At 37.6% G+C, this 18,157-nt stretch overlaps 1 protein-coding gene across 4 annotated transcripts in view; it reads left to right on the top strand.

Moving 5' to 3' along the window:
• Nucleotides 1-18,157, top strand: part of ADGRG6 (adhesion G protein-coupled receptor G6) — a 133,775-nt gene that overhangs the window by 72,131 nt on the left and 43,487 nt on the right. For all 4 annotated transcript variants that reach the window (XM_042444859.1, XM_042444857.1, XM_042444856.1 and 1 more), the window contains 9 exons: nucleotides 4,752-4,837; nucleotides 7,645-7,697; nucleotides 7,818-7,877; nucleotides 11,230-11,372; nucleotides 12,897-13,011; nucleotides 13,259-13,320; nucleotides 15,174-15,381; nucleotides 16,410-16,575; nucleotides 17,848-17,988. In XM_042444859.1, coding sequence (XP_042300793.1) covers nucleotides 4,752-4,837; nucleotides 7,645-7,697; nucleotides 7,818-7,877; nucleotides 11,230-11,372; nucleotides 12,897-13,011; nucleotides 13,259-13,320; nucleotides 15,174-15,381; nucleotides 16,410-16,575; nucleotides 17,848-17,988 — 1,034 coding nt within the window. The remainder of the gene's footprint in view (nucleotides 1-4,751; nucleotides 4,838-7,644; nucleotides 7,698-7,817; nucleotides 7,878-11,229; nucleotides 11,373-12,896; nucleotides 13,012-13,258; nucleotides 13,321-15,173; nucleotides 15,382-16,409; nucleotides 16,576-17,847; nucleotides 17,989-18,157) is intronic.

The following is an 18,157-nucleotide window of genomic DNA, read 5'->3' as shown; positions in this document are numbered from 1 at the left end:
ATTTATCTTCAAATACATTTTTTAAAAAATTATATACCACCATTACCATTCTAAAGAAAATGTATACTGTATACATAATTACAAAATGGAAATTATATCTTTGAATCATTTTGGTTTTGGCATTTTATAGTCTCCTGAGAGTGACAATGAAATGATAATTTTCTGTACTAATCTAAGTGGTTTAGTGGTGGTGGAAAGTAAAACTCTTTCAGTCTTCTCTAGAGATAGAATATTAGAGTTTTCTCATCAACATGATTTAATTTAAAATGTATTTTGGTGTTTTTGCCTAATATTATTGCATTGTAATGGAAATAATCTTCTACTCATAGAAACTGATTCATGCATCTCTTAAGGTTCATCTACACGTCCTAATAATGCCATACATGCTGTGATGTAAGACCACTAGTAAAAACAGGATCTGCAGCAAATCATAATCCAATCTATTGAGAGTAATCTATGAATAGAAACTTTCACAAAGAGATTTGCTATATGTCACTAGCTCCCTTCCCATAAACTTAGCTGGTGATCTGCTAGGCTTCTTTCCTCAGTTGGTTCCCCATTTGATAGCTAGACAGTGCTGTGAAAACATCTCTTCTCCACTTTAACTATTTTGTGGGAATAAGTGTGTTTGAGTGGTGGTCCTGACTGGAATTGGATTTAGTCCTCTGCCTCTGATAAGTATAGTTTGTATATCCCCTGAAGCGCAATACATATAGAATGTGAATGGGGGGGGGGGGACAGGACACAGAGATATCAGTGATGTAATTTTTGTTACTATATATGACCCCTTATGATATTGTTCACCAGCTAAATCAAGGGATCTCATAGCTTCTCTCACAGTTACTGAACCTATATCTGTGTAACTAGCAGTAAAATTGTGTCCTAAGGATAAACTTCTGGAATTGAAGAAAGGCTTGGAAAATGCAAATTATATTAATTAGTTTAAGCTGTTGGGATACACTGTTAAAATGTATATAACCAGGTAAATGTAGATGGTTAACTGTCACATAGTGTCTATTGACATCAGTAGATATTTTGTAATTAAATTTGTAGTGAACTGGGAACTCACATTGTATCTTGGCATCTTGCTGTACATTGGCTGAAGTTTTAAAAATGGCTTTGTTTCAGAAAAGACATTGTAGCAGAGAAGGGCATTTTGATTTGAAGCCATGCACAAACTCCTGAAAAGCATAATTTTATTAATTTCTGGCATCATTTTTCTTCCCTCATTCATAATTAAAATAACACACCATTAAGCATCCCCCTCACTAAGTTTCAAATAATCAATGTCAAATGCCATTTTTAGATTGTTGATATGTGCCTTGAAGTCATTTCTAACTTGTGAAGAACCTGTTGTGGAGTTTTCTAGGCACGATTTGTTCAGGTGGGGTTTGACTTGGTCTTCCTCAGAGGCCAAGGGCATGTAACTTGCCCATGGTTGCCCAGGGGGGTTCCATGGCTGAGAGGGACTTCAAGCCCTAGTCTTCCAAAGTCCTAGTCCAACATTCAGACAACTATATTTCACTGGCTCATGTAATTAGATACTTCCATATTAACGTAATTTGCCATAAAATCAGGCCCACAGTGTTAAAGTATAGTATTAATTATTATTAACATTATTTACAACATGCCTTTCCCCCTCATATTGGCACTTAAAGTGACTGAAAGTTGGTACATTAACCTTATGATTCAAGAATAGCAATATTAACCATGAGTCAGTATTAGATACTGTAGGTGCCACAATATTAGATACAATAGGTGCCAAAAGGCTTATCACTCTCTTATTCTAGCACCATCCTGTTTGGGCAATGTACATCCTAAACCACAGTTCTGGTGCAAGCAGCTGACATGATGACTGGTATGTTCAGAACCAGAATATAATAGCCTTAAAGCCTCTGTCTGCACAGGCATCCCACTGAGCTGCCTGGTGCATCCACTGCCACTGTGGGTAGCTCACTCTGAGGACAGAATGAGGCACCAAACCATGTGATTATGACTGGGTGCCTCATTCTGACTTCAAGTGAATGACCTGCTGTGATGGTGGACAAACTGGATGGTTCAGCAGAATACCCATACAGACAGCCATGGTGGTGCGGAAATGGAGAACCAGGTAATGCGGTGGGGGGGGGGGGGGTTGGGGCAGCTGTGGGGCCAGGATACTCTGGGCTGCCCTCAGAGTATACTGGTCCATACAGACAAGGCCCCAGTTTGCAGAAAGAGTGACCACTTTTACCATTCAGGACGAATGGGGAAAATGTGGCCTATGGGCCTCATATATCTCCTACCAGCCCTGGAAACTCAAAATTACATAAACCCCTTCATTTTAAAAAATGTGCAGAAATAACTGAAACATGCTCACACACAAAAACCCCTCCCAAACTGCCACAAAACATGGTAGTTTGATTCCCCTTACACCTTTCTGTAAAGCTACAAAAAAATTGGTCTGCTCTTGCACCTTTGCAAAAGTAGAAATTATTTGATTTCACTTCCAGTCATGCTGGGAACAGCCACATATGTCCTGTTCCTCCCCTGAAGTTGCTTCACCACATTGTCTCAGAATAAATGGACCTTCATATGCAGCAATATGTGTTTTAATACATAAATTGATGTCTGAAAGAATGCCCTGAATCTACTGCAGTGTGCTTTGGGTGACAGAACACAGTTTTCCATGGCACCACAAACATACTGCAGAGTTTTTCTCATTCTTCCTGTGCATGCTTGTAGGACGCATGCAAGATTGTGACTTTTCTGTTTCCACAAGCAAGTACACCTTCCATCAGAAGCAGCACACTGTTGAATACTGACCAATATTAAAATTTCTTTTTACATTGGAGTCACCACTCTAGTTGACATAGGGCTAGAGAATCTTGTGGACCAACACATTTTGGTATCAAGGAAGTGATCCACATATAGGATTATAAAAATAGTCAAAGGAAGTACTCATCCTTTATACTCTGATGATGTTTCTCCCAACAATCACCAGTGTTTTACTGGTGTTGGGAGAAATATAACAGATCTTGTGATATTTCTCCCAACGTCAGTAAAACTGGTGATTAATTAGGTATTAATAAAGTAGTACCAATAACAATTATTTGTTTGATACTGACAAGTTATTGAAGGCATAAACCTTCATAAAGCATAAATTTTATTAGGACAATGAAAAAAGATAGATGAAGAAGCTTTGGTAATGGTTGTAATTACAAAAAACAGTAAAATAATATAGTTGATGCAGTGAATAGGGTTTATTTTTTGTTTTTGTTTTTTTGCTTTTAAGCGGGGAAAGCCAGAGTCAGCCTACAGTTACCATTTTAAAAAACAGAACAAATTAAACCAAAGTGCTTATAATATTAAAAAAACAAATTTAGTTTTAAAAGTCAATTGGGCTAAAGAATCAGCAGACTGCTTCTATAAGCATTTATCACCAGCATCATGGCCACATGGAATTTGCTGTTGTTATGTGCCTTCAAGAGAGCCAATGTGGTGTAATGGTTTGAGTGCTGGAGTATGACTCTGGAGATCAGGGTTTGAGTCCCCACCTAGCCAGGGAAACTCACTGGGTGACCTTGGTCAAGACACATACTCTCATCCCCAGGAAACCCCATGGTAGGTTTGCCTTAGCTTCTCTATAAACTGTAAATTGCTTGAAGATACACGATAACAACAATGTGCTTTCAAGTCACCTTGAATTTATGGCAATACACTTCTGTATTTTTTCTTGGCAAGATTTATTCAGAGGTTTGCCATTACTATCCACTAAAGCTGAGAGAATGCAACTTGCCCAAAGTAACCCAGTGGTGATTTCCATGGCTGAGTGGAGCTCTGAACCCTAGCCTCCTGAGGTCCTAGTCTAACACTCATACTTGGCAATATTTGAGGTCTGTAATTTAAACAGATGGTTAATCAGGTTTATTCATTGATGGACAATGGCTAAGACATCCTTTGGGCATCATAAGAATAACTTGAATTTTGAAATTATCTATTTATAAATTATACAGTTTAGGGGTAGGCAAAATGCAGCCTTTGCACCACATTGGACCCCATGGCCATTTTGAGCACACACACCCAGGACATCCAACATCCCCTAAAATGGCAAAAAATGTGGGGTTTTTTTTTAATCAAAGTGTCCTCTACACCACAGGGAGAGCAAGGGTGCAATTTTGCTTCCCCTATGAAAGTTGTGTGTGTATGTGCTTCAAGTCATCTGCTGACTTATGGCAACCTCATGAATTTTGTAGGGTTTTCTCAGCAAGGAATACTCAAAGGTCATTTTGCCAGTCCCTTTCCCTGAAATATAACCTACAACACATGCTATTCATTGGTAGTCTCCCAACCAAATACTAATCAGGGCTGACCCTGCTTAGCTCCCAAGATTAGATAGAATTGGGTACGTTTCGGGTATTTAGGCCCCTACTACGAGAGAACTTTGATTAAATAAGAAGGTAAATTGGGAGTTGACTTGTAATTTACTTCCTAGTGAACAAAAGCCTTTCATGGAGTGAAAACAACTCAGATGAAGCCAATAACATGGAAGAAATGGGCACCTCAATTTCTCCCCCTCAAATGGGAGTTTTAAAATTACAAAAACATGTTTAAACATGTGTGGCTGACCCTCCAAGGTTCCATGGGACCCACCACCCTCAGCAGTTGCCCACCTCAATATACCTGATTGCAATCTCAGCTACATAAATTTGCAGGCATTTATACAACATGAATTGTGGTTCTAACATTGACATTGTTTTTGTAATGCATAGGGGGGCTGTTCTACAGAATTGCTTTTACAGTCTACAATGAAAAAGACACTTCAGAATCAAATGTTCAGAATGCAGTTGCCAGCTGGGTAAGTTAGACTGATTTATAATCATCTCCATATATATTAAATATACTTACTGCCATTACATTATATTATAACAAATACAAAAGATTTTTTAAAAATCCTCTGATCCAGCATGGTTCCTTCTAGCCTGAGGTATAGTTATATGAAGCTAAAACTCCTCTGCTTTCTATGTGAAATACATTTTACATTTAGCATTTTTGAGTGATTAAAAGAATGATCATCTCCTCAAATAATATCTGGTGGTAAGTTAGGATCAGTCCTGAGCCCCCTCAAAGCTGGGAGTTGAAGACATAGGCCCTGTACACACGGGCCCTTTAGCACGCCCTGGCAACGTGCTAGGGTTGCCTCGGGGCACCATTTCCAGATGCCCCACAACCCTAGGACATCACCAGGAAGTCACAGCTGTGCGGCGCCATATACACGGTGCGCACAGCTGTGACGTCACTGCCGTGTGCCTTCCAGATGGGCGTGTACAGCAGTGATGTCCTTATGTTGCCACAGGCAGCACCAAAAGGAGCCACTTTTTAGCGGTCCTTTTGTTTCTGCGTAGCCACAACACGCAATTTGGTTGCTGCAGCACGGTTACGCAGAAAAGAGAGGCGGCCACCGGCCACCTCTTTCTGGTGGTGTGTACCCTGCCTATATTATTCAGGGAAGTGTTCTCAGGCATTGTGTGGTTGTTATCTGTCATTTGATATTTGTTTTGATATTCAATGTTTTTAATTTGTTGCTTACTTATTTTATCTAATGCTATCTTGTATTATTATCTATTGTTTTATATATATTTTGTTATTATCCCGTAGAATGTACGGCATTGGCAGGTTTCATTTTTATCAGTTTTTTATTGTACGTACAGTGCTGTGTAAATCTACAGCACTATATAAATAAAGTTTAATAATATAATAATAAATAATAATGGAACATTTTCACATTACATAAATACAGCACTATAATTTCATTTAACCTGCCATGGATTGAAGGTTTGGGAGAGGAAGTTAGAATTCTCAGCCAAAGAACTCCAGTGCCTCACCAGAACCCATGATGCCATAGGATGCAAATTAATGCATTCTTTTAAAGGCTTGTATGTGAAGAATTACTATATTAAAACCTTGCCCAGTTTTCTGTCTTTGTGGACAGTGATACTGACCACATCCTCAATTAGCCTGATGAAGACAGAGGCATTTCATAGAACTGTAGAATCTAAGAGCTGGAAACAGGTACAAAGACCATTTAGACCAACTACCTGCCACGAAAGAATAAACAGCTAAAACTACTAAGAGATGCCCATCTTGCCTCAGTTTAAGAACTCCTCCCCCAAGGAAGGAGAGTCCACCACTCTCCAGGCCAGTTTATATCACTGTCAGATAGATAAATTCTTCCTAATGTTTAGGTGGAATCTCTTTTCTTATAAGTTGGTCTATGTTCTTGTCTCTGGAGCACTAGAAAACAAGCTCAGTCTATCTACATAATATTCCTTAAGATATTTGAAACTGGCTATCAGGGATGTAATTCTTCACTACATTTCTTCTAACATGTATTTCAGCATTTCCCCCCTCCCACTGCAAGAAAGTCTTCAAAAACCACAAAAATTTTGAAGTATTTGTGGTTGGGGCTTATTCTACACAACATTTGCATGTGGTTGTTTTGCACAGAAAACAGCATCTTCTGCTCTGGAAACAGAATTTTCTATATGTTAAATATTTCAGTGCAGAACTATCCTTGTAGAGTTGTTTTCTGCACAGGAAAGGAAATCTGTAATTGAGGATTTGTTATGTGTAAAATTTGCACATAGTTGATTTGCATAGGAAACAGCATTTTCTGCACAGCAGTTTCTGAATGGAAAATAATATTTCAACACAGAAATATTAATTCCTTTGCAAAAAAAAAATGCCGTTTTCTGTGCAAATCAACCAAGTGTGAATTTTATGCAGAACAAATACCAAATTACAGCTTTTTTTTCTATACAGAAATTCCTGTGCAGGAATTAATATTTCTATGTTGAAATATTATTTTTCCATGCAGCAAATGCTGTTTTGTGTGCATCCCACCATGTGCAAATTTTCTGTGAAGATTCTTGTCAGTCCAAGATTCTTCTCAACAAGATTTCTTGACACTCAAAAAGCATGTTTTTCAACCATTCTGGGGGATGTTTTCCAATATTCTTTCGATCCTTATATCATGTCACCTTTCAATCTTCTCTTTTCCAAGCTAAACATACCCAGTAACTTAAGTTGTTGCTCATAAGGCTTAGTTTCCAGACCTTTGGTCATCTTGGTCATCCTCCTCTGAACATATTGCAATTGTCAATATCTTGAGCTGTGGTGCAAATGAAATAGGATTCAAAGGTTCTACAACAGCGGAGATGACAAAGCACTTACATCACTAAACTACATGGATCCATACTGGTACTCTGAAGTCTTGATGTTTTGCAGTGTTGTGACTAAAGTGGATTCAATATTTTATGGCCATGGTGAGATTATAGACATAGCAAGAAAAATCACAAGTCCAATGTTCTGCTGCAGAATCCATCATAAACCTGTGATTATCTTCACTGTTATCTTGCTGGATTTATTTATAATTGCTCTTTATATCTTCTCCAGCCTTTTTAAAGGTCACTGTTTCCTATTATTTAGCTATTACTGAAGGCAAAAATAATATTCTCTCTACTTATTCAGACTAATACATGCATGCCGAAAATTGGTTTTTAAAAATCTCTTTCTACACAACACTGTTATAAGTCATTGTGAGGACAAAGAAATATGTAGACATGTGTAAATATGTCAATTTAATAGTTTTTCCTTTATTTCCAGCTAAATCACACCTTCCAGGATTGGAATTACACTGTTTATGTGGTCAATATAAGGTAAAAACTTAATATTACTGAAATATAAGGCAGTTACAATGCCTTTTGGAAGACGTTTTTTTTCAAATTTTAATATTTTTATTTGTTTTTGCTTTCTTTCTTTTTGTTTTACCTTTGTAGTATTCAACCAAGTGCTGTGAAAGACAGAGAGAGGGAAAAAAGAAACGTAGATCATCAGAGGTAAAATTTTGTGAGATTCTTGTTACCAGAGGACTCAAAATAATTTGTATACTTTTATTAGTTTTATTAGGTCCTGAGATAATCACTTACAACAACAAAAATTGCTATTCAAAATGGTACTCCATGGATGGATGCTGGACTGCTAGCTGTTGGCTTCCAATCCACAGCAGGTTTTCAAGAAAGAAAGAAACAGTTGTCATTAATGGGCACAGATATGGCTCCAGTCCCTGGCACACTGAAGAGTAAGAAACCCTGCCAGTCCCCCATGTCCAATAGCCTAAAAAGCATTGGCTCAGAATTGGTCAATAATTTATGCTTACCTGGCAACAGCATCAGATGTATTTCCTGTTTCTCCTTCTCCATGAGCTCTGGAAATATTTTGACACAGGAATCAAATGGGTGGGGACAGTTTTATGTTTTCTTTTACTTGATCATTCATTTCCTGGGAAGAAAGCAATGTTCAAGTGAGAAGGAATATTCAGTTGCCTCTTTCCTCATCTGCCCTCCGCACTGCCATTATACATATGCAGAAATATAGGAGCGTTTCTCTATCATGTATAAAAAGTATTTCTTTTATTTCCACATCAGTGATGAAAGTATGTAAATTAGTCAACCCTATTTACAGACCCAGGTAGTGTGAGGTCCATGTACTTGTGAGAGTCGCACACAGCATGGAATTACACTACTGTTTTATACTGCTTCCACATCTAATGACCTCTCCCTGTTTTGTGCAGCAAGTAGACATAAACAAAAAGAAAAGAATCCAAGGGGAGTCGAAGGCTTTCATGGCTGGCACCCATGGTTTTTGTGGGTCTTTCAGGCTATGTAGCCATGTGTTAGAAGAATTTCTTCCTGACATTTTGCCAGCATCTGTGGCTGGCATCTTCAGAGCATTTTCTGAAAATGCCAGCCACAGATGCTGGCAAAACGTCAGGAAGAAACTCTTCTAGAACATGGCCACATAGCCCGAAAATCCACAAAAAAATCCAAGGGGACTAACTAGTCAATCCTAAACAAATATGGGAACCACACAGTCAGCTGCAAATCAAATACATTTTTAGTATAGCATGCATGTATGCCAGTATAAATTATACTGGATCCCACAGTTGCACAACTAAGGCAGCAAAGCCTTCAGCCCATCCGTTAAATGTTTAGTTTCATGCCCTGAAAGTCAAAAGTAAGAGAGGGCTGTGTGTGTACTTACAGAATAATTGGCGACTAGCGACTGCAGTCTGCCATCTCTGAGAAAAGGCGACCACATGTATATCTGCTTTATGTAACCATAGTGTCCCATCAAGATTCCAGATGATATCTTTGTATTATTGGCAAGAGACTTAGCCAGTTTCTGATCCACAACCATTTTTTCCAGCAGTCTCTCTACTTTGTTACCAGCTTCAGAAAATCACCATTCATTTTTTTCAAATACAGAAGTCTATATCTCTAATAAACAGATTATTCAAACACAGTTGTTGTGGGAGAGATGACATGGAATATTACATTCCCAAAAAGAACAAAGGAAAATGGAATCCAGTAGTGTCTTGCTCATCTTGCATCACTTAGCAATTTGCCTCAGAATTATCCAAAGTGCAGACAGTTCACAGTATATTACATGCCAGTGACAGATATCTGTTTGCAGCTCCTAAAGTGCATAAACTTTATCGCTAAATGGAGCAACATAAAAAGATATCTCAACAATGGTAGTGTGACATTGCCTTTTAAAAGCAGGTGTGTTGTTGTGAGAGTGCTTAATTTTCCTTCACAATTGCCCTCTCTGCCCAGTTTGATGATGCCCGGAGTAGAGCAGAGTTGAGAGGATGATAATCTTAGCTTTTGTTCATACATCTCCCCCACCCATAGTGTTTTCTCACACAAATATCATGTGCATTTATTAATTTGTTTATTTCATTGATGCCATGCCCTTTTTTGACATCGCAGTAATGCCACACATTTGTGCTCCTGCTGCTGCTGCTTTCCCCTGAAAGATACTACAGATCATAGGTGTAGCCATATGGCAAAGACTGGGTCGCCTGGGTAAGAGACATGTCTTCCTAAGGGCTTCCCTGTTTCTCTGTGTGGGTCTCCCTGCCAATTTTATTTTACACTGCTTTGCAGTCTTTTAACCAGTGTTAATTATCAACTCAATAAACATGTGTTCTGTGATTGCTCTACTTCATGACACTTTAGGCCAATACTGTACTGTGCCTTTAATCTTACTACAAGGAATGGCTGTTCTTACTGCTGATTAACAGCAACTTACTGAGACAAACCCCTCTAGTCATATTTAACAATCTAAGGAAAGAAAACAGATCATAGTTTCACTGTGTGCAGATAGATAGATAGATAGATAGATAGATAGATAGATAGATAGATAGATACCAGTTCACACAGATGTAGAATCACATTCCAAAATATTTGTCATGTGATTTGACAGTGAACATGGTATCTCCCAGGCAAACAATGTAAGTTGGTAAAACAACTCTGTGTACTATTGTATGACAGTTCAGGGCACAGAGTGGGGGCTTTTATTTCAGTGAGAAAGCCCTTAGATTTTGAGTATGTCCCTCAAAACATAATTCAAGGTGCTGTTATGTTTATATTTTTAAAGTATATCATCTAACTTGTATATCCAATCATTAAGTAGGTAAATGAAATTTTTCTTAGACTGTTTTATTCTGTTTCTCCCAGAATACTCATAACCAAATAACAATTATAATAAACCATTATAACAAATAGTTTAGTTGTTTGGGGTTTTTTTGTTTGCTTTATGTTGTTGATGTTGTTTTGTTGATTCTGTTTCAAATTAAACCCACTGGGGTTTGGTTTCAGAATACATGAATGTTGAAGTCCCACTGAATATAATGGCATAGAAGAATGATGTCCCTTATATAAAATAGCAAAATCAAGTGTTGCTTTTTGGAATTTATATGTGTTTGGAATATTTTCAAGCTGAGAATGGTTGAATCCATGGATAAAGAATCTGTGGATACAGAGGGCCAACTATATTAGAAAGTTTGGATATGAATTCTGCCACTAAATATATGAATTCTCCCATTTATCCTATTTTTTTCAAACAATTTCATGTGACTTTTAAGCATTTCATTTTTATTCCGGCAAGGTGACTTATTTAATGGGGGGAAACTTTTCATTAATTCAAAGAGAGTAGCAGTCCTTACTGTAGGACTTACAGTAATGACTAAAGTTTATTCTTTCATGGTGGGTAAAATACTTTCTTGCATTATGTTTGCTGAATGATTTAAAGCAGATGCTGTGACAGAGTTCTGTTTTATAAATCATATGCAGGATGACTTAGTGCTAACTCATATTTTCAGTACCCGGACCATTTTCATTGCAGTTTTGATGTTCGGGCTCTTTTGGTTTATAATTCTACCAACAATATAAGTTTAGAAGAACAAACCATTGAGAAGAAACTCAAGAGCAATAATATCAGTATTGGGAATGGTTGGAGAGTCATGAAAGTAGATGTTCATCCCATTGGTAAGAAATAAAGGTTAACCTTTGCTGTTTTCTGTATGTTGTTTGCATCATCATCATCATCATAGTTACCCTGACAATTTTCTCTCCACAGAAGAAAAATGTTTTTAAAACAATAAAACTACTTTAAAAGTGCGGTGATGTTAACTTAAAATCCTATATTTTCATTGTTATTATAAATTATAATAAGGACACATTTGTTCTGCATTTTACTAAACCAGTATATGCTTTGGACTAGTCAAGGTAGAAAGGATATACTGTAAAAATAGGGAAGGGCAGAGGTATTACAGTAGCAAGGATCGGTTACATTGTGTGCATGATAAATTAAGCCATGTATATGCAACATTTTCTCTTCTGATCTGTCAATCAGCCTATATAGCATTGGGCAGTTTCCATAGCCTCCTTAAACTCAGGCAGCACTGAGGAAAGCATTGACCTTTTAAGTATATATACATATTAAAAAACTGGAGGAGGGTTTGGTGGAATTGTGGCCTTCCCAGGTTCAGTAGGGATCCAGCCTGGGATAGAGACAACTGAGTATGAGACTATGGATTTTATCACACAAGGAAAATCGGGGGTTTAAACAGCGATTATCCTGTGAAAATTGCACAGTTATGATTAACATTTTCACATGGTGTCATGATTAAAGTGCCATTATCCCAGTAATAAACAGGCAATAAACAGCAACAAATAATTCATGGGGAAATCCCATGTATTATTTATTGCTATTTATTGCCTTTTGTTGCTTGTTTATTCCCAGGATAATTGCTCTTTAATCGCAATTTGTGTGAAAATGTTAATTGTGATTGCTCGATTTCATGGGATAATCACTGTTTAAACCCCCGATTTTCCCCATGTGCTAAAGTCCTATACTAACTTGGTTTGTATAACAGACATCTCATTGGGGGAAAGAGGTGGTTTGACCATGTGGTAGAAGTGTCCTCTAGGAAGTAAGGTACAACAATGACCTAAATTTAAGGGGCTCAGGGGGAGGGTTGCTATAGAAGATTGCCTTTTCATCTAAATGAGATAGCCTTTTCATCAAAAGACCATGTTTGAATGTCTACCTGATGGCAGGGAATGGAGACAAGATTGAGATTCTGCTTGTATCCTGTTACCTAAGAGTATAGCTGGCTGATGTGACAACGATGGACTTGTATGTAGTGCTAAAGATGCCAAAGCCTTTGGTGTTGGGTAACTTCACTGTTGACACTGACATGGTGTTGCTTAATGCATGGCTACATTAAGGCTGCCTTGACAAGAATATGAGGCCTCTGTGGCAGTCATGGGCCTGGGCCAAATTAACACTTACACAATACACACGGGACTTAAACTTCTGTCCTGTCTGAGGGTGTATGGCGGGGGGGGGGGGCAATTACTGTTGTCATTGTCAGATTACTGATTTTCGAGTGGCTATATATAGGTTTAATTGAGTCAAGTACAAAAGTGTAAAAAATGTGTGGTTCAAACCAGCCTAATTTAAACTAGGTTTTTCTTCTTGTTCATGGTTTTTATTTGGTTTTATAGAAAAATGTGAAAACGAAGAAAATCCTCCAAATTATATTTGGACAGATACCAGACCCACAGTGACTGAAAGCATACTTTGCCATGGCAGTTCAACCCAAATTGCATCAAGAACATGGTAAGGACTCAGAAATCAAGAGATTCTTAGTGATGAGAGAAAGATGGAGTATAATGTGGATATAGCTGTATGATGAAGGAACAAGATAATGGGATATAGCAATTGCATACACATCTGATTATGTTTTATATTGTGAAAGTAGAAGATGCAGAAGGCATAGCAAGCATAAAAGGACTGTACAGCTTCCTAAGAACATCTATACTGCCAAACAATAATTGTATGATTATCTATTTTAATTTCTTCTCAGCTTTCTGAACCTGGATAATTACACATCATATTGGGGTGCACCTGACCTTAGAAACTGTACAGGCAAGTGTGTGTGTATTTGTGATTAAAACTATTTTGTAACATTATAATGGTCTTTGGTTACTTGTTTCTAGCTTCCTTATGTGTTTTGTTGGAGAAGTACAGGGTGTGTATCAGGTGTCTTGCAAGAAACTAAATAAAAAATATTAAAATTGCAGCTCCCATAATCTTTCCCCATAGACCATGCTGGCTAGGGCTGCTGGAACTTGTAGGGAAAAAAATCTGGATTACTACAGCAGTTTATCCCTGGCCTAAAGCCACAATTCAGCATAAAGTTAGGTGTATTTAATATTAGTGGACTTGAGCAGACTCTACAGATAATTGGCTAATGTTCCAGTCCCAGTAATTTCAGTTTGAGCAAATGTACATGGCTCCAAATTGACAGCTTAGATTAGGATGGAAACTCAATAGTTTCACTACAGCAGGAATGGGTAACACACAGCCCAAGTACCTTATAAAGCCACTCTACTCCTCTGTTGTAGCTCCAACTGTTCATAGCAGTCAGCATCTATGAAACAAGAGTGCCTTTCTCCCACTCTTTCTTTCCTGCTGCTTCAGGAAGGAATCTGTGGTGCAATAAAATGTTTTAATTCATAGACAGTTGCTACAGTCCCTGTCAAATTTTGATAGTAACTGCAGCAACAAATGTGACAGCATGAAACTGAATTGTGGTAAAGCTCCCAGTAGATTTTAGAGCAATAATTCCCAAACTGGGTGGTACCCCACTCCCATAGAAGAAAGCAGTAGAAGGGTCCAGAGGGGTGGTGAGGTAGAAAGGGGGCAGCAGGGGAGCTTTCAGTTAAAGTATTGGTACTTTCTTTTGCAAGACAGATTGAGAAAAGCAGAAGAAACAATTTTTTGGTGGGAGAATGGAAACTTGAAGCTGTGTGGGGAACACGTGTCTCTGGGGAAGGATTATCTGTGCTGGATTCTTAGAAAGAGTCCTTTGTTTTGGAGCATCTCTTGTAGTTAAAATCTCTCCCTTTCTGGCCCACACCAGTCTCCAGTCCAGAGCATGTGGCCTCTGTAAACTCCCTGCATGCAGACAGGCTGTGCCTTTCTCCGCCACAATAAAGGATGGAGGGTTCCTTCTCTCTAGGGACAAACTTCTCCCTTGCACCTGAAAATGTGGAACAGCACCTACGAACAACAACTGAGCACCTGCCTGAGCAGCAGCCAAGAAGCCTCTGTCCTACCTGGCCTCTGCTGCAAGGCTGGGCACCGGTGATCGGCTTCTTGGTCCCTGCTCAGTTGCTTTTCCCAGGATGCCAGGGTGCAAAAGAAGCAGCGACTGAGCAGCCAGCTAATCTGCAACCCAGAAGCCTCTCGCCTGCACCAGCTTTAGCTGTAAGGCTGGCACAAACTACAAGCTTCTTGGTCACTGCTCAGTCAGCTGCTTGCTTGCTGTTCTCAAGGTGACTGGGTGCAATGGGAGCAGCAACCAAGACTGGTTCTTTTCGATTTTCAGCAGAAAATGGTAAAGGTAAGGTTTTCCCTTGACAAGATTGTCTTGTTATGTCTGACTGTAGGGGGAGGTGCTCATATCGCTTAGTAAGCCAAGAGAGCCAGTATTGTCAGAGATGATTCTGTGATCATGTGACCAGCATGACTACAAGGAGAACAGTAGACCTAATATCAAAAAATATGTGCTGGGAGGGGTCTCTAGGACTGCCATCAAAAAGGAAAGGGGACAGTAGCCTGAAAAGGCTTGGGGATCACTGTTTTAGAGCGTCCAGTGTAGCACAGTATTCCATCTTTACATTGGATGAGATTTCTAGTTTAAGTTCACTTGAAAAGGATTCTTCTTCTTCTAGGACTTTAAATAGTTTTTATTTTATTTTTATGCATGCTTTTAGAAAATGCAGCAGACATAGCCAATCAGCTTCTCAATCTCACGGGAGAAGGGCAACAGCTGACCTCAGACAAAGTCAATGATGTCATCCAGAAACTTAAAAAAATTGTTAATGATGAAGAAATCAATGAATCTCTGGGTTCTACTGTAGTCACAATATTTTCTAATATTCTAACCAGTTCTGATAGTGTTTTGGCAGCATCATCTTCAGAGTAAGTGTTTCTGAAAAAAATAAAGAGAGAAACTTACAAAAAAATATGGGCATTATCTTGTTTTCCAAATAAGTGTCTTTCATATATTTGCATTGTAGAAATGACTGAGATGAATAAAGACCAAAACTAAATGCATGGGATTTTACAGTAAATCAGTTATTTGTGTGTTTAAAATAGTATTTATCTTGGAATGTAGCAGTTAGAAGACATCAGAATAAAAATGCACAAAGGTAAATGCAGCAGAATATTGTAGTTGTGTTGGTAACATATATTCAATTCATAGATAAACACACAAACTCAGTTTTAACTGAATTAAATAATGCCAACTAAATGGGAATGTAGTCAGAAGAAGCATATACCAAAAGGAGACACAAAGAGTATCACCACAATGTTCCTAGTGAGAGGCAATCATTTTTTAACATGGCTACAATGACATTTCCAGTGCAGCTGAAGTACAAAGAGCCATGGATGAATAATATGTGTCTTTATTTTACAACTAATTCAGTATTTTAGTAGCATTGTTAATGGATAAAACATCCAACATCCACAAAACAGTGAGAACTTGGTTGAAGACATCTGTCTCAGGATGAAATTGGGTTCTGGATTATTTGTGCAGGAAGCAGTTTTTTGGCACAAAAATGTGTTCTTCTACACAGAATAATTCCTTTGCAACATAGGGACATTCAAATATGTGGATAAAACTGCACAAGATTCTTGCTAATCTATTACCAGTGAAGTTTCCTGATTATCAGAAATCCCCCTTATTTATTTATTTATTTATTTATTTGACTTGGGAACGAATAATAACAAATGCACTTTCTATCTCTATCCTATCTTTCAGGATGTTTTGCTTGTTTGTTTGTTTTGGCATTTGGGGATCTGAATGGCAAAACCAAATTCATCTCATGCTGAACGCTTGCCTAAAATACAGTGTACTTTGTTCTTCAGGCTTTCATAGTATTTTTTCTAACAATTTTAATGAAGATTTTTTTAAAAAAATAATGTTGTGTTATTCTGCTTGATTTTAGAGCTATAAAGACCATTGATGCTTTAGCACTGAAAATTCAGTTTACAGGACCCTCCATGAGTATCTCAGCAAAGAACTTGGCACTTGGTGTTTCCTCGCTGAATTCAACTTCGTTCAGTGGCTCTTCCTTCAGTGTTGGTCCCCAGAACAATACTTCAGACTTTCAGGTACAGGAAGCATCTTAACGTATAAACACATAAACCTGCAGAATTGTCTTCAATTGTCTTATACTGGCAGAAATTTCATTGACTCAAATGACTATATAATATTGAAAATGCCTTTGGTTATTACCCTTCCTGGCAAAGTATTTCTTCCAGGCTGTTCTGCCATGTAGTTGGGTTTTTAATAGCAACTAAAATGAGAAACCTTGAAACCAAGTACACACTTTTATTAAAGAACGAGACTACAGAGTATCCAACCTAACACATCCAGTGTAGAACCAAGGCTAGTTTATTCTTTCAGAAATTATAGTTGCCAACCCTTGAAATCTAATGAGTTGTGCTCTGAAGAAGCTTTTTTTACATCTCATTCTCTATCTGACATTTAATGAAGTTTCAATCATTTTCAGTCAGAAGCAAAACAAAATTAACTAAGCACTACAAGTATTATAGTAAGCACTTGGTTCTAGTGTTTGACTACAGGGCCCTCCATGGATATCAAAATCTGTAGTGGCTCAAGTACCTTTATACACAGTGGAGTAGTAAAATGGTGTCCATATATAAAACGGAAAAATCAAAGTTTGCTTCTTCTCGCTCTTGAACATTTTCAAGCCATAGATGGTTGAATCCATGGATGCAAAATCTGTGGAAAGAGAGGGCCAAGTGTTTCCTCACATCTTAGATTATGTGAACAATATCCAAGAAGAAAACAGATTACTCTGTAAAGCTGGACTTATGTCCAGGTTGCTAAATAAAAAAAAAATTTCATTATATTTGCCAGTGTTAACCTGGTAAAAGAAAATATTAAATTGTTTATTATTAAAATTTAATAATACAAAATAAACTTGATTATACAGAGAAAGAGAGAGAGAGAATTAAATTAGAAAATTAAATCTTTGTTTTGGCTTGAAGTTGTTTGCGTACCTTTAGGAAAGGTAACCCAAGATGTAATCAACATCTGATATTATTCTTTTCCAGTATTATACAAAAGTAAAATATACAACAGTAAAATCCAGTAGCTGGACTGAAGTTATATAACCTAAGCAGCAAAATTTTAAAAAATCTGCCCAAAGTAAAGAAAAATGTCATTATACTGAAATCAGTTTAATTTTTTCAGATTCTGGCACAAAAAGATGATTATGGTTTCCTTGACAATTGTCAGCTGTTAATTTTAGTCAATAATTTATTAGCAATAATTGGGAATTGATATATGTCAGTATTACCCTTTCATGTGGAAAATATATTGCATTTTTGTCTAGTGTAACTTTATTTATTTTTCAGATTGATTTTCACAAAAACCAAGAAAATTCCCTGGCCTCTGTTGCTTTGCCTCCGAGCTTATTAAAGAATTTAAGCCAAGAAGATTTTGAAGCTGTATCCAGGGCTCAGTTTACTTTCTTTAATAAAAGTGGACTCTTCCAGGTAAGCACAGGGACACTCAATTCACTATTAATTACTTCATTTGGATTATATGATGAATTCTTTTAAAATAATGTGATGAGTTTAAGTACTCTGTAGTTTATCTTGTAGATACTAGTGAGATCTGTTTGGCCCTCTTCAGAACAACAGAAGGGAACAAGACCATGTTAGG

The sequence above is a fragment of the Sceloporus undulatus genome, chromosome 1 (assembly GCF_019175285.1).
Source record: "Sceloporus undulatus isolate JIND9_A2432 ecotype Alabama chromosome 1, SceUnd_v1.1, whole genome shotgun sequence".
Taxonomy (NCBI): Eukaryota; Metazoa; Chordata; class Lepidosauria; order Squamata; family Phrynosomatidae; genus Sceloporus; species Sceloporus undulatus.
This window is presented reverse-complemented; position numbering and strand designations above follow the sequence as displayed.